This window comes from Chelonia mydas, chromosome 3, assembly GCF_015237465.2.
Source record: "Chelonia mydas isolate rCheMyd1 chromosome 3, rCheMyd1.pri.v2, whole genome shotgun sequence".
Lineage (NCBI taxonomy): Eukaryota > Metazoa > Chordata > Testudines > Cheloniidae > Chelonia > Chelonia mydas.
Genome location: NC_057851.1, coordinates 176,127,110 through 176,149,928, shown reverse-complemented (window position 1 = coordinate 176,149,928; position 22,819 = coordinate 176,127,110). Strand labels below are relative to the sequence as shown.

The following is a 22,819-nucleotide window of genomic DNA, read 5'->3' as shown; positions in this document are numbered from 1 at the left end:
GTTGTGGAGTCTAACGACTGGGAAGGGATCACATTGCTCCCAAAGGAGCTCAGTGTTCACACACACACAAACACACACTTACTACTTGTTTTCAAGTATTTGTAATCTTTCAAGCTTTGTAATCAATGCTACTTTAAATTGATGCTTTGGAGGTTTGTTAATAAAAACAGCTTGCTTTTGATGTTAGAAATGAGCAAATAAATAAACAATCTTCTAAAAAACCACACAAATGCTTTCATTATCACTGGCATGCAGATATTTCCCCCCTATAAATTAAAACGAATTAGTTAAAAGAAATATGATGCTATTTTGCATTACATATTATGAAATATTTGTTCATCAGATTTAGTCATTCATTTGTATGCATTCTATGTTAACAAAACATGCATATAACTCACAGAAATTCCAGTTCTGCAAATGCTCAGTAAGAAAGAAAAACAAAAAAAAAAACAAAAAAATCCATGCGTGCACACGCTCACACACAAACACACATTATGTGCCAAAATAAAAAGCATGCATGGTCAGGGTTTAAGCAGCTTTTTAGAATAATTACTACGTTATTAATAACAAAGCAGCCTGGCAACTATTTTAAGTGGTTTTTATTCATGCTTTTATTGGAGGTTTCTGAATTTCCCCTCCACCCCCCTTTTTACTCTTTTGCAGCAACATGCTAAAAAAAGCTCTATGTAAAGCAGCAGATAAAAAGGAAGCATCCATGCCCAGGTTTTAAAGCGTTATTTTCTTGTAAAAAGATATTAAAATTTAAAAGCCTTTCTATATTTAACAGATATTGTGCAAAATTCAATCTCAATATTAATGACATGCAATCTCCAAGAAGACATACTCTAATTTTTTTTAAAAAGTCATTTTTAGTAATCGGTGCAAATGCCTTTTTTATTTTGCTGTTAGACTAATGGTATCTTAAACCCTGCATGCTGCAGTGCTTAGCCTGTGCTCTGCATCAGCTGTGATAGAAGAAGCTACCTGAGAGGTTTCACAGTGCCATTTCATATCCATGTCTGCCTGGCTACCCTGCGTGCTTACAGCTTTTTTCTTAATTCTTAATGGAAATCCTAGGAAATTTAGTCCATCCTCTGAAATCAATACTGATGACAGGAGAGCTCCCTGACTCAGTGGGAGATCAAGATGATAAACTGGCTGCGCATCAGCCTGGCCTATCAGTGCCCTGCACACAGATGGGCGAGAAAAGACACAGAGAAGGCTCTATCCGTCACGTGTCACAGGAAAGCCAATGGCTGACACACTGCTGCAGGAAGAGATGCTGCAGTTTGTTCTGCAGATGAGAAGTACTGTGTATCACCATCAAGCGCCAGTATAGTAAAGTTCTGGCAGAATAGCCTGCTTATTCCCTAGCTCTTGATTGTAGATGCCAAACGAAGGTGCAGTTTTGATTTAATGTATGCATCATATGATTCCATTTATAAGGAATACTGCCTGCACAGCTTTACAGTCTAACCTAAAGTGATTAAAGCAGAAGGAGAGGAAGAGGGATATAATAAATTCCAATACTCTGATCCTTTTAAAATATTGTGGTGTATTTCTCTTCAGCTGATTACTGTGTTTTAGCTTGCTATTAAATTAGCAACCTTAAACTGTGCAATTAGCTTGCATCTCTTTATAATCGCCTCAAAGCCCCATAACTGTAATTATAGTTTTATTCCCAAGCTAATGAATGACCATTTTTTCTATGTCATGTTTATAATGAGTATTTTATGTGATTATTCTGTAAAGACAATTATGTCCCAAAAGTAGAAAAACAACAAAATATAGAAGATTTATTTTTATTTTGAAGTCCCCAAAATATAGTGACTGAAGAATTATTCTGTATCTGCCATAGACTTATTTACCATAACACTGTCCTTACTATGAAAGTTACAATAATTCTTTCATAAGGAGAGAATGAACATCTGGGTTAGCATATGGAAACCTTTTCTAAAGTACATCTGCTATCATTGATCAGACTGCAACAAGAGATATATTGCACAGTTTTTCAAGGGAAGTGAAATGGTATGTCAGATTCGACAAAGAAGGTTACCTGTAAAAAATACTGTAGTGTTTTGTAACCAAGACACACACAACTGAACAAATAAACAAACCAAACTACATTTTACTGCAATGGACATTGAAATTATACACTTTTAAAGTAATATAGTTCTGCTTTATTAGTCCTCTATTCAATACAACTTTGTGCTATGCAAATTTTCACACAGATACAATAAGTCCTGACAGCTCCAAGGGTTAATGTTATCAAGTGCCTATCTCCTTCTCCTTTAGGGCTTTTGCAGAATCACTCAAAATTACCTAGAATAATGAATATCTACAGTAAGAAAGAAGACAAGAGCTTTGGAACATGAAAGATGAAATTAACTTAGCAATTACTTTAACAAAAGCCCAGAGAATGTAAGCTATTTTGAACATTTTGAACGTCTCTGTTTTATTCTGGGTTACCATGTTGCACATTTCATTACTTATTTAGCAGTCCTTTTCCTTTGATTTTTGGCGTTGCTGCTAGTTTTCAAATCAGTTTGATTCAATGCAGCCTCTCATATAAACACAACTGTCTCTAAAATAAAAATGGACCTGATCCTTCCAATGACTTCAATGGAAGCTGTAGGTCATCAGAACTATGCTGGAGTCAGGTCCATGGTATCCTCTCAAAGAACGCTATTTTAAATATGTTTTTAAATCAATATTCTCTTGTGTTGGATAGGAAATGCAATCCTTTATTAAGATATGCACAGAAATATACATATGGACACATACACATGCACATAAATGGCTGCTAAAGATAAACTCCAGTAAAATAAAAATCATGGTTTTTCTGTATAACCAACCCTCTGTACACCAATACAATGAGTGAACTGATTAATTAAGATTAATTCTAATATAAGAAACTCCAGGACCTTTTCTATGTTCTATGTTTAGGACCAAGTTCTATGCACATGCATATGCACATATAATTTAGTAGGTGCCATATATGCCCAAATATAGGCAGAATTTAGCCTTTATGTTTTAGACTATTCAATATTTTAATTGCAAGCTTGTATAACATAGTATTCAACATCCTGTGAACTGTAAAATCACTGTTAACAGCAGGGCTAGGTAGCAAAGAGGATGACTGCATTACCCTTATTGAACACTACTGCTGTTTGAATAAATTCACATCGCTTCTGATCTAGCCAATATTTCTGCTTGAACAAAGGTCTTTAGTGACAAAGAAAATGTTGTGTGGCTTGCTGGTAAGTGTAGTTATTACTTACTTATAAAGTGCGAGTATGTTTAGTATGGTGCAATGGACAGATTAAGGGACAGTCCCTGCTCTGAGTTTCCCACCCCTGCACTATGGCATAATTAGAATCAGCCGTGAGATGGAGCCTTACAGTAGGCTTTAGGGGAGAGTGATAGAAATGGGGAGCAAGTGGGGTTAGGAAGCATGAGACCACCCACATATATTTTTCTGGTTTTGTTTTCTTCTAGCTCCATTGGGCACAGATCTCACCTATATTTTGACAGCTGTTGGGAGAAATGGTCAGAATTGCAAACTTCTCAGCATCTCAATTGGTGTTGGTCCTGCTTTGAGCAGGGGACTGAACTAGATGACCTCCTGAGGTCTCTTCCAACCCTAATATTCTATTATTCTATGATTCTATGATCTCCTCTCAGTGCAAATTTGGTACTTCCTACAAAGATTGGGAAGACCCTAGCATTTGTCTGCATGTGGTTCTTCTGCACAAAGGTGGAAGCAGGGTTGGGGTGGGGGGAGAGACAGTGGGTGCACAGCTCTACAGCAAATCCTGTTTGTTAATCTGCAGGATCATAGCAGGGGTCAAGAATCTGCTGCTGTGGAGCTATTCACCCAGCATCTTTGCTAAGGAGATACAAGGGTTAATGTAGTCTCACAGCTTCAGATCTGCTCTGCATCCTTGGGGAAGGAGTCCTTCCTTGAAGATTCCCAGCCCATGACCTACATTTGGGTTGTGCATTGAGTGGGAAGATTTGGGGGAAAATAACAACCATTTGTTTTTTTTTTTAAATAAAAAGGCCCAAAATTGTTCTCATTATGAAAATCCTGTGAAGTTAGACTATTAAATGAAAGTACATACATTTTAAATGGGCCAAATTTGGACTTTCTTATATACTCTTTACTCAAGCTTCCATACATCTCATTATTTGGCCTTCTCAAACAATAATGGCAAGCTTATCTATGGTATTCTGCTTGAAATATGATGTTCTGTAGCATGATTTTATGCTATCTCCATAAATAAAAAATGGTTCCTCATGTTGCCAGTCTAACTAATCGGTGGATAAATGAGGTAGTTTGAACAACAGTATGTACGAAGGATGTCAGATCCTGAATGTCAAGCTTGTATAGATTCCTTTATAGAGCAGAGATGTCTAGCTGAAGTCTTCCTGTAATGCCAATGGAAATCTGGTGCAAGTATAAGGGCATTCTTATTAACTGCCTCATTTGGTCAAAAGGGTGCAACACAGACTCTGACTGTCCCGTGTGAAATCTGTCCTGTTTAACTATAGAAACAGGTTTATAGCATGGAACTTGCTCAGACTATCCTTCACATTTGTCAATGTTTGACCTTTAAACCTTCAGTGATGTATGATAATGAACACCAACTCTCTTCTTCTACCCAAACTCAAGAACTCTCCTGTTAATCAGAAACAAGGGGTCCTCTCTCTCATATATATTTATATAGATATATCTACATCTTCACAGATAATTGTGTAGTTATTGTAACATACAACATTTATAAAAGTGTCTTTTATCCCAAAGAATCCTGAAGGGCTTAAAAAAAAAAAACTATGGCCCCAATTTAACAAATCAATTAAACATATGTTAACCGTAAGCATAAGTACTCATGGGCTTACATTTAAGCATGTGCTTAAGTGCTGTGTTGAATCATGGCTATGTGCACAAAGCACCACTGAAAACATACCCACGTAAGGAGGTGGTCGAGGATAGTTAACAATAAATTTCCTGGCAAGGACATGAGGGCAAACCTCTGCACTTATAAAAAGGGCTAGCAGTTTTTTTTAACACACACAGAAAAGACAACATCAGCATTTTGAATGCACACCTGAGAAACCCACACAGCAAACTTACATAGCTCAGAGAAAGGAAAAATTGAGCCAAACCTGATCAGATTTGATTCACATATGTATATGCATACAGAGAAATAAATACAGTGTGCATATATATACACACACACAGACATACACATGCATAGTGACAGGTTTCAGAGTAGCAGCCGTGTTAGTCTGTATCCACGAAAAGAAAAGGAGTACTTGTGGCACCTTAGAGACTAACAAATTTATTTGAGCATAAGCTTTCGTGAGCTACAGCTCACTTTATCGGATGCATGCAGTGGAAAATACAGTGGGGAGATTTTATATACACAGAGAACATGAAACAATGGGTGTTACCATACACACTGTAACACGAGTGATCAGGTAAGGTGAGCTATTACCAGCAGGCTAGAGAGGGAAAAAAAAAACAAAAAAACCCACCCTTTTGTAGTGATAATCAAGGTGGGCCATTTCCAGCAGTTGACAAGAACGTCTGAGGAACAGTGGGGGGGCGGGGCGGAGGGGAATAAACATGGGGAAATAGTTTTACTTTGTGTAATGACCCATCCACTCCCAGTCTTTATTCAAGCCTAAGTTAATCATATCCAGTTTGCAAATTAATTCCAATTCAGCAGTGTCTCGTTGGAGTCTGTTTTTGAAGTTTTTTTGTTGAAGAATTGTCACTTTTAGGTCTGTAATCGAGTGACCAAAGAGATTGAAGTGTTCTACGACTGGTTTTTGAATGTTATAATTCTTGACGTCTGATTTGTGTCCATTTATTCTTTTACGTAGGGACTGTCCGGTTTGACCAATGTAAATGGCAGAGGGGCATTGCTGGCACATGATAGCATATATCACATTGGTAGATGTCCAGCCTCTGATAGTGTGGCTGATAGGCCCTATGATGGTGTCCCCTGAACAGATATGTGGACACAGTTGGCAACGGGCTTTGTTGCAAGGATAGGTTCCTGGGTTAGTGTTTTTGTTGTGTGGTGTGTGGTTGCTGGTGAGTATTTGCTTCAGGTTGGGGGGCTGTCTGTAAGCAAGGACTGGCCTGTCTCCCAAGATCTGTGAAAATGATGGGTCGTCCTTCAGGATAGGTGGTAGATGCTTGATGATGGGCTGGGGCAGTTTTAGTTGGGGGCTGAAGGTGATGGCTAGTGGCGTTCTGTTATTTTCTTTGTTGGGCCTGTCCTGTAGTAGGTAACTTCTGGGTACTCTTCTGCTCTGTCAATCTGTTTCTTCATTTCAGCATCCCACCATCAACCTCAGCCTGGACCAGTCCACACAAGAGATCCACTTCCTGGACACTACGGTGTTAATAAGCGATGGTCACATAAACACCACCCTATACCAGAAACCTACTGACCGCTATACTTACCTACATGCCTCCAGCTTTCATCCAGACCACATCACAAGATCCATTGTCTACAGCCAAGCTCTACGATACAACCGGATCTCTTGTGTGGACTGGTACAGGCTGAGGTTGATGGTGGGCTGCTGAAGTGAAGAAACAGATTGACAGAGCCAGAAGAGTACCCAGAAGTTACCTACTACAGGACAGGCCCAAAAAAGAAAATAACAGAATGCCACTAACCGTCACCTTCAGCCCCCAACTAAAACCTCTCCAGCGCATCATCAAGGATCTACAACCTATCCTTAAAGAGAACCCATCACTCTCACAGATCTAAGGAGACAGGCCAGCCCTTGCTTACAGACAGCCCCCCAACCTGAAGACAGAGACAAACACCTACAAGATCTCTATCAAGCATTCTTACAACTACAGTACCCACCTTTTTTTTTTGCTTGGGGCGGCAAAAAAGCTCGAGCCGGCCCTGACAGGAAGTCAGACTAGATGACCTGGTGGCCCTTTCTGGCCTTACACTCTATGACTCTAAAACCAAAATATTATTAAAAGATAAAATTAAGAGTTGTTTTAAACCTAATGCTTAAAGCCAAGCCATCTGCAGAAGAAACAGGAAGAAATCTTGCTAATGGCTAGCTCCAATTTGTAAAGAAGCCAGGGAGCTAGGAAGAGACAATCACAAGGAAGAAAAAAAAAGATAAATAATCTTTTACTGGAAAAATTAAAGATCACTTCTGACATAAATACAGAGCAGCATTCCAAGCCTCTGGAGGTATTATGCCTGTGCCTCATTAATTAAAGATAATCCAGAATTACAATGTTTAATTATTTGCAAAGATTCACTGTATTTTCCATATCTACAAGAAAATGCCAATTGGCACATGCAGAAATTCTTTGACTCCCAAGGTCCATTACATAAAGAACAGGATTTATGGGCTCAGTTCATACTGCGCCAAAGCTGAAACTGGCACAGAACTCAGATAAATGTAGCTTTATACCACTGTGCACCTCCCATATCCTGGGCTGGCTGGGGACTGCTTCGGCCCCGGGTGCAGGTTACAGAAATCTGAAGGCTACCCTACCTTGCACTTGGCTGGCCATGGCTCCAAAGGGCTGTTGTGACACCCCCTGTCCCCCCCATTTCTATTTCCTACTATTGAGCGCATGTACGGAAAAGAAGAAATTGTACATTTGCAAGTTGCACTTTCAGGATAAAGAGATTGCACTACAGTACTTGTATGAGGTGAATTGAAAAAATACTATTTCTTTTGTTTATCTTTTTTACAGTGCAAATATTTGTAAAGAAAATAATAATATAAAGTGAGCACTGTGTACTTTGTATGCTGTGTTGTAATTGAAATCAACATATTTGAAAATGTAGAAAACATTCAAAATATTTATAATAATTTAATTGGTATTCTATTATTGATTCACAGTGCAATTAAAACTGTGATTAATCACAATTAATTTTTTTAATCAGATTAATTTGTTTTGAGTTAATCACTTGAGTTGACTGGATAGAAAGCTGGCTAGATCATCGGGCTCAATGGGTAGTGATCAATGGCTCGATGTCTAGCTGGCAGACGGTATCAAGCGGAGTGCCCCAGCGGTTGGGCCTGCGGCTGGTTTTGTTCAACATCTTCATTAATTATCTGGATGATGGGATGGGTTGCATCCTCAGCAAGTTCACGGATGATACTAAGCTGAGGAGAGAGGAAGATACGCTGGAGGGTAGGGATAGGGTCCAGAGTGACCTAGACAAATTGGAGGATTGGGCCAAAAAAATCTGATGAGGTTCAACAAGGTCAAGTGCAGAGTCTTGTACTTAGGACAGAAGAATCCCATGCACTGCCACAGGCTGGGGACCCACTGTCTAAGTGGCAGTTTTGCAGACAAGGACCTGGGGATTACAGTGGACGAGAAGCTGGATATGAGTCAAGAGTGTGCCCTCGTTGCCAAGAAAGCTAATGGCATATTGGGCTGCATTAGTAGCAGCATTGTCAGCAGATCAAGGGAAGTGATTATTCCCCTCTATTCGGCACTGGTGAGGCCACAACTGGAGTATTGCATCCAGTTTTGGGGCCCCCACTACAGAAAGGATGTGGACAAATTGGAGGGCAACGAAAATGATCAGGGGGCTGGGGCACATGACTTATGAAGAGAGGCTGAGGGTGTGACAGGTTGGGTCACAGAGACCCCCTTAGGACTGCCACCTAGTGTGCTGAGACTACCTCTGAGCCCATTTTCCCTGGCAGCTTGGGACTTCAGAACCCTGCCTTGTTGAGCCAGACATGGCACAGCTCCAACACAGACCCAGGGTCTGAACCACGTCACCCAAAAACTGCAGACTTAACTGAAAATGGCTTAGAAAGTGCTCCTGTCTCTAGCACCCAGATACCCAGTTCCCAATGGGATCCAAACTGCAAATAAATCCGTTTTACTCTGTATAAAGCTTATACAAGGTAAACTCATAAATTGTCTGCCCTCTATAACACTGATAGAGAGATATGCACAGCTGTTTGCTCCCCCAGGAATTAATTACTTGTTCTGGGTTAATTTATAAGCAAAAAGTGATTTTATTAAATATAAAAAGTTGGATTTAAGTGGTTCCAAGTAATAACAGACAGAACAAAGTAAATTACGAAGCAAAATATAACAAAACCATGAAAGTCTAAGCTTAATACAGTAGGAAACTAAATGCAGGTAAATCTCACCCTCACAGATGTTCCAATTAGCTTCTTTCACAGACTAGACTCCTTTCTAGTCTGGGCCCAATCCTTTCCCCTGGTACAGTCCTTGTCCCAGCTCAGCTGGTAGCTAGGGGATTTCTCATGACTGCAGCTCCCTTTGTTCTGTTCCACCCCCTTTTATAGCTTTGGCACAAGGTGGGAATCTTTTGTCTCTCTGGGTCCCCACCCCTCCTTCTAAATGGAAAAGCACCAGGTTTAAGAATCATTTCAGTACCAGGTGACATGGTCACATGTCCTTTGAGACCCCAAGCCTTCATTCTTCCTGGCCTGACTCACAGGAAGGCTTGCAAGTAAACAGAGCCATCTATAGTCAATTGTCCTGGTTAATGGGAGCCATCAAGATTCTAAACCACCATTAATGGCCCACACTTTGCATAATTACAGTAGGCCCTCAGAGTTATATTTATATTCCTAGTTTCAGATACAAGAATGATACATTCATACAAATAGGATGAACAAACTCAATAGATTATAAGCTTTGTAATGATACCTTACATGAGACCTTTTCCATGAAGCATATTCCAGTTACATTCTATTCACACTCATTAGTATATTTTCATAAAATCATATGGAGTGCAACATCACACAGGGAACTGGGTTTATTTAGTCTGCAGAAAAGAAGAGTTAGGGGGGATCTGATAGCAGCCTTCAACTACCTGAACAGGGGTTCCAAAGAGGATGGAGCTTGGCTGTTCTCAGTGGTGGCAGATGACAGAACAAGGATCAATGGTCTCCAGTTGCAATGGGGGAGGTGTAGGTTGGATATTAGAAAAAAAACTATTTCTCTAGGAAGGTGGTGAAGCACTGAAATGGGTTACCTGCGGAGGTGGTGGTTTTTACAGGTTTTTAAGGCCCAGCTTGACAAAGCCATGGCTGGGATGATTTAGTTGGTGTTGGTCCTGCTTTGAGCAGGGGTTTGGACTAGATGACCTCCTGAGGTCTCTTCCAACCCTAATTTTCTTTGATTCTATGGTTCTATGATAATTGACACCCCTAATTCAAATGTTCTTCCCATTGACTTCAATGGAAGCAGGATAAGGCTTTTACGGTCTATTACATCTCAAAGAATGTCAGGAGTGACCCCTGATAAGCCTCCTAAGGCTTATAACTTCTGATGGGCACCCAGTGAGCCTAAATTAAGTGATGGAATCTGAGGTGGTTCCTATCAAGCTTCCCAGGGCTCAGGGGGTTCACACACGCATGTGCACACGCACACCCCCATCTATATATGCGTTCTTTTGTTCTTTAGGATTATGCTATTGTAAAATGCAGTTATTTAAAATAATTAATGTGCCCATGATTTCAATTTGGGTGTCATAAATGGGGATAAGAAATCCATTAAGGTCTAACACACCTTTATAAATACTGAGAGAGAGAAAGAGATGCCAAATGACTTTTTAAGCGAACAATACAGATATTTTGCTACTTCACATATTTTTTAACATTCTTAAATCTTTGAGTTACAATTGAAATTTGGTAATATAATTTTATTTTTCAAAAAATGATTAGAGTATGGACTAAATTCTACCCAGATTTATACCCGCAAGTAACCCCATTGCAACACGGTGCCTTTTGTGGAGTTGTACAGGATAAGAGGAAGGGCAGATTTTATCCCTTTGAGTCAGCCTGCAACATGAACAGAAGGAACAAGTACAGACACCTAAATTTATGAGATCAAACAAAGCTGTTATTCCAGAAAGCAGCAGTGATTGTTAATAAATGTGATACTGTGGACATAAGAAAAGTGAAAGCTAGGATTCCAGAGCATTTCCCCTCACCTTCCCCTGCCCTTCTCCCTTGCTGCATCAGAGACTCTTTCAGCAGCTGAAGAATTTTGGGGGCAATTTCACATTTATAAAACTACTGTGATACAGTATGGCCAGAGGGCAGCAGGAGAGTGGGTTTTTTTGAAGCAAAAAAGGTGTTTTTATTTGCATAAACACACGTATAAAACAAAAAACAGCATATGCAATGTGTAACACAGCAGCCAATCACAATTGTTTTCTCATTAGCTTCAGGGGAGGGAAGCGTTCAAGCTTGCCTGGGCCCAGAGCGGGGGGCTTCCTCGACTCTTGTGATCTTCCACCCTTCCGAGTTACCTGGTGGCCCAGAGCGAGGGGGCTTCATCGACTCTCAAGGTCTGCCACCCCCTCGAGTTACCTGGCGCCATGCCCAGTGTCACCAACAATTCCCTCCTTTGAAAGCACCCAACAAGAGGGGCAGGCTGTGGGGTGGACAATCCGGGGGGGGGCACTTGCACCCACGTGTGAAAGGACCCCTCTAAGGTGGTGGTGTCCGCAGCAGCAATGGCTGGGGCCGGGGTCCTTTACTCTCTCCCCCAATCAAAGGTTCAAACAAAGGGAACCGGACAGGGACACCGAGCAGAGAACCTCGGACAGCGCCCTCCGCTCCTCAAAAGCATCAAGGGAGTCGGTGGACGCCGCCCAGAGGAACTCCGCCTGGATATGTGAACGAACCGAGGATCGGAAAACGGCCCCACAATCACAGGAAACTCCATCGGCCAACCTCCTCTCTCTGGTTTTATAGATGGCCGTTTTAGCCAGGGCCAGGAGGAGGTTAACTAGGAGATCCCGCGACTTTGTGAGGCCACGGATGGGGAGTGCATAAATAAAAAGGTGAGGGGAAAAATGCAACCAAAAACATAATAGAAGATTTGTGAGGAGCCGGAACAGGGGCTGCAGCCTGGCGCACTCCAAATATGTGTGCGCCAGGGTTTCCCTCACACCGCAAAAGGGACAAGTATCTGGGATGGGGGTGAACCGCGCCAAGTACGTGCCCGTGCTCACAGCTCCGTGAAAGCAGGAGAGTGTTAGAAGGGAGCCTTATTCCCTGTAGAGAGAAGAAAGTTTTCTATAAATAAATTAAAGACCTGAAGCCAATTAAAGCACCTGAAGCCAGTCACATGATAAAAACCCCCTGCTTCAATCAGACAAGAGGAGGAGTTGAAGCAGAGTGGATTGGTGTCGGAGCAGAGAATAGTTTGGAGGGAAGCAGAGGAGAGTTTGGAGAAGTGCTGTGGTGGGCTAAGAAGACCAAGACCTTAGGTAAAGGGACACCTGGTTTGTGCAGAGGGAGGGCAGGAAGCTCTACAAGCTGAAGGGCAGGAGAGGGAAGTAGCCCAGGGGAAGGAACTGCTAGTTCTAGTGGTTTACCGCTATCCCTAGGGCCCCTGGGCTGGGACCTGGAGTAGAGGGTGGGCCTGGGTCCCTCCCTCTCCCCTCCCCTCCTCTAGGACACTAGTGGGGCAGTTAATACCCCAGTTCAGGGGCAAGAAATGGTGCCCTGAACCACCCCCCCCCCCACAAGAAGAGAAAGTGCGTGACCCATCATAGTAGTGCTGGCAATTTGCCACACTATTTAAAGCTAAAACTAACAGAGGAGGAAATATAATGTGTGGTTTTGATTGATTTGGCTCTTCAGCTTTATAAAACCTCACTTGTGCAAAGAAGATTGCTGTGAGTATATTGCTTGTTCTACTTTTAAATCTTACCTTTCCACAGACACCCACATAATAACTTTGAAATAAATGCACAAATACGTTAATTTTTGGCCTTCCTACATTTTGCAGAGTGGGAGGATAAGAAAAAATTATTAAGAGAGTGAAACCTTCCTTCTAAATTAAAGGTTTCATACCCTAATAAATCACTTCTTTAGCTGTTGGTAAACGGTTTTATTATCCCCTAATGTGGAGAAGCCCATAGAGGATAGGAGTCTGCCATTGCCTGTTTAATCAGAAAACTGTTTTGACTGTTGTGTCAGGTAAACAGCACAGCCTAAAATGTGTTGTTTTCTGTTGAATACTACGCTCTGCAGAAAAATAAAACAGCTTTTGAAGAAGCACACATGCACAAAGGCCAGGGTTTAAAGCTGACTCTTCCTCTAACATAGTTATTCTTTGATTGAAGATACAGAGGTTGTCCTGTGACTGAAGTAATGCTCAGCATTTCCTTGGTCCTATCAGCTGAGAGCCAAACAAAAAATCTGAGTAGACACAGATTACTGAGTCAAATGGCAGCAGCCAAAGGGAGATCAGTCTACTGTACTCTGACAAACATGGGACTACTGAGGAAAAAAATCTGTTAACAAAGAGCTAAGTAATTAGGGTAACTGTTAGCTAAATAACACGGTGCTCTGATTATAGCCCGGGTGGTGGACTGCAAAACGAATGTAGGAATTCACACGCAGCAGTACACATCCCGCTCTGGATATCAACCTCTAGTTTACTGGACGGCTATGATATTGCTAGGCTGATTCATCAATAAGACTACTGGCATCTGCAATGCATGAAGCTGCTCACCTGCCTCCCTGCCAAAAGTAACGTCTGAAATGAAGGGGGCTATACCACAGAGAGAAAACAGACAAACAGCAAGAGACACATAAACCAAACTATATTCAAATCAACCCTGAGGCAAAAACAACCTATGGGAAAGAAAGTGAATTTTGAAAGAGAGCCTAACATTCTCTGGTGAAACACAGCACAGAGGGAAATGCGCTTGGTCCTGGATACTTGGGCAGCTCTGATACTATTGGTCAGGCGGCAACAAGATAGAGTTTTTTTCCTTTTAAGATGCTCTAGCTCCTGAAAATTCAGCAATTTCTCCATAGAAAAATACCTCATATGAGTAAAAATTCTTTCTAAAGCTTATTTTATTTAAAGAGACATTTTAATAGAATGTGATGAATATTATGAGGCTTAAGGGCCTGATCCAAAGCTCACAGAAGCTAAGGAAAGACCTCATTGGGCCTTGAATTGGGTGCTAAGGGTCAGGGGTGAAATCACTGTCACTGGGAAAGTCAATGGGAATTTTACCATTGATTTAATGGGGCCAGGATTTCAGCACTTATTTTTAAAAACCCTGGTCTCTGCTTTTGTATCCATTTCTTTTCAGACACAGTTATCTGTGGGTGCAAATGAGAATTTGTATTTGTCTAACTACCAAGGTTGCCATTAACAATTCAACATTTGGCAGTAGATACCACCTCTCGGGGACAGGACTACTTTACTTATGCCAGCACTGCACAACTTTAACTTCTGCCACAGCTCTGCCACCAGACTAACTGAATTAACAAAATCTGTAGCTACTATGGTCATAGCTCCTTTCTGGCCATTGTCACCCACTTCTAGGAGTATGTGAGAATTTTACAGTCCTCCTTCTAGCTTTGGTTTCGCTGCTTTGTGTTACTAGGGTCTGATTACCTTAGTAGAGGTTGTGCATATTACCAATGACCTCCATCAGGGTTTACACCAGCATAGAATTTAAGGTAGTTCATTTCACATTATTTTGTTCATGAGCCCTGTGTTGTTATATAGACTCTAAACAGACCACTGCCTAAGACTATTCAGATCCAATTCCAATCGAAATCAATGGAAAGCCATGGTGGAGGTCCTTAGGATTTCAAAACTCAGCTTCAAATGTTCATATAAAGAAGAGGCAGATCTCAAAGGCTCTGGTTGCATATAGGGTAGACTAAAATGCCCAAAAACTGAGGCTGTAGACCTTCAAATTAAGAAAACGAGAATAAATTCACAGGAAATTAACTTGAAGAATTAGATGAATGGTACTTTTTTGTCTTTATTTTTTAAGTATTGCTCTCTGCTGGGAGAGAAATACAGTGGTGCACAGACAATCCAAGAAGTTTTTGGAAAGTGTAGAGGACAATTGCCTGGTGCAAGTGCTGGAGGAACCAACTAGGGGCAGAACTCTTCTTGACCTGCTGCTCACAAACAGGTAACAATTAGTAGGAGAAGCAAAAGTGGAGGGGAACCTGGGAGGCAGTGACCATGAGATGGTCGAGTTCAGGATCCTGACACAAGGAAGAAGGGAGAGCAGCAGAATACAGCCCTGGACTTCAGAAAGGCAGACTTTGACTCCCTCAGAGAACTGATGGGCAGGATCCCCTGGGAGAATAACACGAGCGGGAAAGGAGTCTAGGAGAGCTGGCTGTACTTTAAAGACTCCTTATTGACGTTACAGGAACAAACCACCCTGATGTGTAGAAAGAATAGTAAATATGGCAGGCGACCAGCTTGGCTTAACAGTGAAATCCTTGTTGATCTTAAACACAAAAAAGAAGCTTACAAGAAGCGGAAGATTGGACACATGACCAGGGAGGAGTATAAAAATATTGCTCAGGCATGCAGGAGTGAAATCAGGAAGGCCAAATCACACTTGGAGTTGCAGCTAGCAAGAGATGTTAAGAGTAACAAGAAGGGTTTCTTCAGGTATGTTAGCAACAAGAAGAAAGTCAAGGAATGTGTGGGCCCCTTACTGAAGGAGGGAGACAGCCTAATGACAGAGGATGTGGAAAAAGCTAATGTACTCAATGCTTTTCTTGCCTCTGTCTTCATGAACAAGGTCAGCTCCCAGACTACTGCACTGGACAGCACAGCATGGGGAGGAGGCGACCAGCCCTCTGTGGAGAAAGAAGTGGTTCGGGACTATTTAGAAAGGCTGGACGAGCACAATTCCATGGGGCCAGATGCGCTGCATCTGAGAGTGCTAAAGGAGTTGGCGGATGTGATTGCAGATCCATTGGCCATTATCTTTGAAAACTCATGGTGATCGGGGGAGGTCCTGGATGACTGGAAAAAGGCTAATGTAGTGCCCACCTTTAAAAAAGGGAAGGAGGAGGATCCAGGGAACTACAGGCCAGTCAGCCTCACCTCAATCCCTGGAAAAATCATGGAGCAGGTCCTCAAGGAATCAACTGTGAAGCACTTAGAGGAGAGGAAAGTGATCAGGAACAGTCAGCATGGATTCACCAAGGGCAAGTCATGCCTGACTAATCTAATTGCCTTCTATGATGAGATCACTGGCTCTGTGGATGAGGGGAAAGCAGTGGACGTGCTATTCCTTGACTTTAGCAAAGCTTTTGATACCGTCTCCCATAGTATTCTTGCCAGCAAGTTAAAGAAGTATGAGCTGGATGAATGGACTATAAGGTGGATAGAAAGGTGGCTAGATCATCGGGCTCAATGGGTAGTGATCAATGGCTCCATGTCTAGTTGGCAGCCAGTATCAAGCGGAGTGCCCCAAAGGTTGGTCCTGGGGCCGGTTTTGTTTAACATCTTTATTAATGATCTGGAGGACGGTGTGGACTTCACCCTCAGCAAGTTTGCAGATGACACTAAACTGGGAGGACAGGTAGATACGCTGGAGGATAGGGATAGGATACAGAGGGACCTAGACAAATTGGAGGATTGGGCCAAAAGAAATCTGATGAGGTTCAACAAGGACAAGTGCAGAGTCCTGCACTTAGGAAGGAAGAATCCCATGCACTGCTACAGACTAAGGACCGAATGGCTAGGCAACAGTTCTGCAGAAAAGGACCTAGGGGTTACAGTGGACGAGAAGCTGGATATGAGTCAACAGTGTGCCCTTGTTGCCAAGAAGGCCAATGATATTTTGGGATGTATACGTAGGGGCATTGCCAGCAGATCGAGGGACGTGATTGTTCCCTTCTATTCGACATTAGTGAGGCCTCAGCTGGAGTACTGTGTCCAGTTTTGGGCCCCACACTACAAGAAAGATGTGGAAAAATTGGAAAGCGTCCAGCGGAGGGCAACAACAATGATTAGGGGACTGGAACACATGACTTATGAGGAGACGCTGAGGGAACTGGAATTATTTAGTCTGCAGCAGAGAAGAATGAGGGGGGATTTGATAGCTGCTTTCAACTACCTGAAAGGGGGTTCCAAAGAGGATGGATGTAGACTGTTCTCAGTGGTAGCAGATGACAGAACAAGGAGTAATGGTCTCAAGTTGCAGTGGGGGAGGTTTAGATTGGATATTAGGGAAAACTTTTTCACTAGGAGGGTGGTGAAGCACTGGAATGCATTACCCTAGGGAGGGGGTGGAATCTCCTTCCTTTGAGGTTTTTATGGTCAGGGTTGACAGAGCCCTGTCTGGGATGATTTAGTTGGGGATTGGTCCTGCTTTGAGCGGGGGTTGTACTAGATGACCTTGTGCGGTCCCTTCCAACCCTGATATTCTGTGATTCTATGATTTTATGAAGTATTACTGTTAAATTGGTATAAATGATAGTAAATGCACAGATGCATTATAAGTTGGTAACACTTTTTTTCTTCTATTGATGCTGAGGTTCATGACAAAGCTGGAAGGCCATATCAGTGCTTTTTCAGTATTACCTTTAGAATTTGTTACTTTTTATTTAGAACCCCTCCCTTATAAAATGTACATAATTTTTAAAACTACATCACTTTTTTTTTTAAACCATCAGTCTGGAGGGGGAGTGCATAATGTGCAACGTATGGTGGAAAGACCAGAGATAATTTGACAGGATGAATTAGCATCAAGGCATGGAATATAAGTGCAGAGGTTCCATATCATTTGATGTTCACCATTTTTGAAGCTAACATTCTGACAGATTATTCATATTCATTTCTCTCAGTACACATTCACTTAAAGCACAAATTAACAATAACTTTGATTTCTTTAGCAAGAGACATAGAGAGGCTAAAAGGCATTGCTCATCATTTTGTTATCCTTCCAGAACATCTGCTGGATATTGCAGGGAAAAAAAGGATTTGTATGCTTTTGCTGAATATCTGTCTAACAGCCTAGTTGTGCTGGTCACAGTTTTGTAAGCAGTAAAAAAAGCTTAAAAATTGTAAACTACAAGTCTCATGCACAATGTCCTACACATGCACATACGCGCATTTTAGAAACACCCTATATGTCTTCTGCATTGGTTACTATCAAATATTTTTATTTCTCTTTCATGCTAAGAGACAAGTAATTAGAGTACCACTCGTCAATAGACAATTTTATTATCCAATGCAGCTCTGAATAATCCCCATAATTTAACTAGCTTCTGGGTGAGCCAGCAGGGAATATCCACAGAAAACAAAGAATTTGACAAACACCAAGGGCTGTTAAGTACAAAGCGGCTTTCAAGAAAATAAAGAGCTACACGAGATTATTTTTATGTAGTGGAATGAAAACAAAGAAATGGTGCAGCTATTTTTTCCTTCTTTTCAGCAAATCTTCTCTGCTATTTTGCCCTAACTAAGCCCTAAAGATCTGGTGCACTCTCATTGCTGCAAACTGCATATCCTTCTGTACCAGTGACAGCTGCCTAGCCGCAGGCAGATTTACCCAAAAAAGAAGAATAGGAGACTTATCCACTTTTAGCTTCTCTCAGGAGTCTTACAAGCAGAGGGCAGCTTTGGGTTCTGCAGGGCTTAATGCAGCCAATAGGAGGTTGTAGGAGAGATGTGCTGAATCAGCGCATCCCTCAGCAGAGTGGGGTGAAATCTTTGAAATTTTTTTTGCCCCAAAAATGCATATTTGGGTTGCCTGAAACATTTAGTGAATTCATAACAATTTCACCAAACCGTTTAAGTAAAAAATGAACCTAAAAAGTTCTGAAAAATCAAAATGATGTATTTGGAAAATTCAATTCTAAATAACTTTTTATTAGTATATTTACTTTACTTTTATTTACTTGCCTATATACCTCATAAACAAAATGAAACATTTTGTTCAACTTAAAATGATTTTATTTTTCAATTTTTTGAAAGTGCCAACAAACTGAAAAATCAGTTCGTCACATAGCTCTATCCCATCCCAACCACATCTTCTTTCCATCCTGTGCTGCCCAGTTTGGGGGCCAGACTTCTCTTCTGCAGGTCAGGATCCTGTGGTTACTTTGCATCACCACAATCTGTCTCTTCTGCTCTTGGGTTTCATCCCAGGGGTCTGTTTTTGTCATTAAACCAGCCTAAATTAGGAGTGAATTTAGCCCCAAATCTCTAACACCAGCAAACAGTGAGAAGGTGGCACACACTTCCTGAAACAATATTTGTTGATTATAAAACTAGAGGAAACCATTAGATCATCTACTCTGATCTCCTCTGTAACACACACCATAAAAATTTCACTCAGTTACCCCTGTATTAAGCCAAGTAACGTGTGTTCAATGTACCAGAAAGTCATCCACCCTTATATGAAACACTAGAAGCAGCTATTCCTTTCAAAACTGAACACATCTCTGTGTCTGTAAACCCAAAAGGAACATAAAGGACCAGATCAGGATCTCAATTTCACCAGGATGAATCTGGACCAACTCCATGGACTTTGGTGGAGTTGCATCCGACTTGTACAGGTGTAAATGAGACCATAGGCTTCCCCCCTCTTGCAAGACTTCATTTTTAATAAATTCATTTTGAAATATTAATGGGTTTTATACCATACTGTATAAATATGACATTTATGTAATTGAAAGCAGCAAGCCAGGATAATTATTCTATGTCTATTTTAAAAAATCGTCTATAACAGAGAACTAAAAACTAGGACAATGCAGAGTAACAGCACAAATTAAGAAAAGGAGGACTTGTGGCACCTTAGAGACTAACACATTTATTTGAGCATAAGCTTTCGTGAGCTACAGCTCACTTCATCAGATGCATTCAGTGGAAAATACAGTGGGGAGATTTATAAACAGAGAACATGAAACAATGGGTGTTACCATACACACTGTAATGAGAGTGATCACTTAAGGTGAACTATTACCAGCAGGAGAGCGTGGGGGGGAGGGGAACTTTTGTAGTGATAATCAATATGGGCCATTTCCAGCAGTTGACAAGAACGTCTGAGGAACAGTGCGGGGTCGGGAGGAAGGGAATAAACATGGGGAAAAAGTTTTACTTCGTGTAATGACCCATCCACTCCCAGTCTTTATTCAATCCTAAGTCAATCGTATCCAGTTTGCAAATTAATTCCAATTCAGCAATCTCTCGTTGGAGTCTGTTTTTGAAGTTTTTTTGTTGAAGAATTGCCACTTTTAGGTCTGTAATCGAGTGACCAAAGAGATTGAAGTGTTCTACGACTGGTTTTTGAATGTTATAATTCTTGACGTCTGATTTGTGTCCATTTATTCTTTTACGTAGAGACTGTCCAGTTTGACCAATGTACATGGCAGAGGGGCATTGCTGGCACATGATGGCATATATCACATTGGTAGATGTGCAGGTGAACAAGCCTCTGATAGCATGGCTGATGTGATTAAGCCCTATGATGGTGTCTCCTGAATAGATATGTGGACACAGTTGGCAACGGGCTTTGTTGCAAGGATAGGTTCCTGGGTCAGTGTTTTTGTTGTGTGGTGTGTGGTTGCTGGTGAGTATTTGCTTCAGGTTGGGGGGCTGTCTGTAAGCAAGGACTGGCCTGTCTCCCAGGATCTGTGAGAGTGATGGGTCGTCCTTCAGGATAGGTTGTAGATCCTTGATGATACATTGGAGAGGTTTTAGTTGGGGGCTGAAGGTGACGGCTAGTGGCATTCTGTTATTTTCTTTCTTGGTCCTGTCCTGTAGTAGGTAACTTCTGGGTACTCTTCTGGCTCTCTCAATCTGTTTCTTCACTTCAGCAGGTGGGTAATGTAGTTGTAAGAATGCTTGATAGAGATCTTGTAGGAGTTTGTCTCTGTCTGAGGAGTTGGAGCAAATGCGGTTGTATCACAGAGCTTGGCTGTAGACAATGGATCGTGTGGTGTGGTCCGGATGAAAGCTGGAGGCATGTAGGTAAGAATAGTGGTCAGTAGGTTTCCGGTATAGGGTGGTGTTTATGTGACCATCGCTTATTAGCAGCCCCCACTGTTCCTCAGACATTCTTGTCAACTGCTGGAAATAGCCCACCTTGATTATCACTACAAAAGGTTTTTCCCCCCTCCTCGCCTGCTAGTAATAGCTCACCTTAAGTGATCACTCTGGTTACAGTGTGTATGGTAACACCCATTGTTTCATGTTCTCTATGTATATAAATCTCCCCACTGTATTTTCCACTGAATGCATCCGATGAAGTGAGCTGTAGCTCACGAAAGCTTATGCTCAAATAAATTTGTTAGTCTCTAAGGTGCCACAAGTCCTCCTTTTCTTTTTGCGAATACAGACTAACACGGCTGCTACTCTGAAACCTGTCATTATGCAAAGCACAAATTAAATATCTTAGAATGTACTTTAAATGCACTTTCATTTTCTTGACAGCATAGTTATACTATTTTCTCCTTTATTGTTAATGAGCTGAATACATCCTTGCCTGATACTACTGCACTATTAAAACAATACAAAATAAACAAAATTGATCTTATGCTAAATTGAAGCCTGCAAGCCTTCAAGAATATTTACAACTCAGATTACACACAGGTCTAAATCACCAACTTTTCAATATTTAACAGTATATTGCTGCAGCCACTGCATAAATAATCAAATGAATAGGACATGATATGATGGAGGCCATAGACCACAACTTCATTACAATTTCATATACATATATATAAAACAAAGATGAAAGTCAGAAATGTATAATTGAGCTCCAAAGACACTTTGCGCGTTTGACTTATTTTACATGTATGTTTGAGTCTGCTATTAATTTTCTGATTTATATTATTATGAATATTGTTTCTAAATTACACGTTTAGTGCTCTTTAAAACAAAATATAAAAGACAGTATCAGATGTGAGGAGCTTGCAGTCTAAAAGGCGGACACAAATAAGACAAGATGCACTGGAGATCGAGTGGAAGGTTTTAACTTAAAAAGAGCTTTTCAGAGGCATACAATGCAGTTAAACACCCAACTCCTATTGAAAGTTCATTGGAAGCTGGGCTCCTAACTGCCATTCGTCTTTGATAAGCTCCCCTTTAATATTTCTTCCTTCATTTTCTGTTACATAATACTACTTTGAGAAAAAGCACTTGACTGCGGTGAGTTAGTGAGCCTCCTGTAAGAAGTGAATCTTGTACCCAACCCATGCACTACCAAGACAGAGGCTCCAGGCCTTCATGAAGACAAGTCACTGCATTCCGTCTTAGCTTCAGATGGTAGACATCAAAAAAAGCTCTCTGAAATCTCTAGCCCTAATCTGTGTGTGGGAGGGAGCCCTGTGTGCTGCAGTCCAAAGCCAACAATAACTACAGAAAAACAGTTCCTGGTAAAAGGATGTGAGAAAACATTACTGAATATTTGTGGGGCCAGTGACACCAACAGCCGTATACCATAACACCAAAGAATGAAGGACAACAATCAAAGCCCAATGGGTGGGTGCTTCAGTTACGAATATGTATGTACCTACATATTCCCAACCCTCACTGGTGTCCATTGCTGAATGGAATTGTTTCAAACAGCCAACCACATTTAATACAACAAAATCCTTCCTTGTTTTTGAATATGTAATGGAATAAATATAATAAATAAACAATTTCACATTGTTCCATTGGATTTTATACTAGTAACTTGCAATAATGCTATTAAGGGTTATGGGTTGAGTTGATCCTTGTGCAGCCAGCCAGCATATGGACTATCCAGCACTTAAACCCCATTTAAACCTTATTTTGAGGGATTAAGTGGGATTTGTGTGGTGCATGGGACTTGTCTGGCTCTTTGCAAATGGTGAATTTCTCCCTTGGAGAATAACCCCTAAATTATTTCCTATTGGCACAAAGAAAATTGCTGTTTTGTAGCATTAGCATTTTCACTAAGCTTTGCCATTTTTTCCTGTAATTAAAACAGCACTGAGAGACAGACATATTCAGTTTAAGCAAGTTTACAAATTACAATAAAACAAT

At 41.2% G+C, this 22,819-nt stretch overlaps 1 protein-coding gene across 50 annotated transcripts in view; it reads right to left on the bottom strand.

The window, feature by feature from the left end:
- The window catches only part of NRXN1 (neurexin 1), a 1,224,094-nt gene that overhangs the window by 80,213 nt on the left and 1,121,062 nt on the right, over positions 1 to 22,819 (bottom strand). For 2 of the 50 annotated variants that reach the window (XM_037895920.2, XM_037895921.2), the window contains exon 1: positions 985 to 1,127. The exons of the other annotated variants lie outside the window; for them this stretch is intronic. In XM_037895920.2, coding sequence (XP_037751848.1) covers positions 985 to 1,017 — 33 coding nt within the window. In that variant the 5' untranslated portion in view covers positions 1,018 to 1,127. Of the gene's footprint in view, positions 1 to 984; positions 1,128 to 22,819 lie in introns of those variants that run through there. 50 annotated transcript variants of the gene reach the window in all.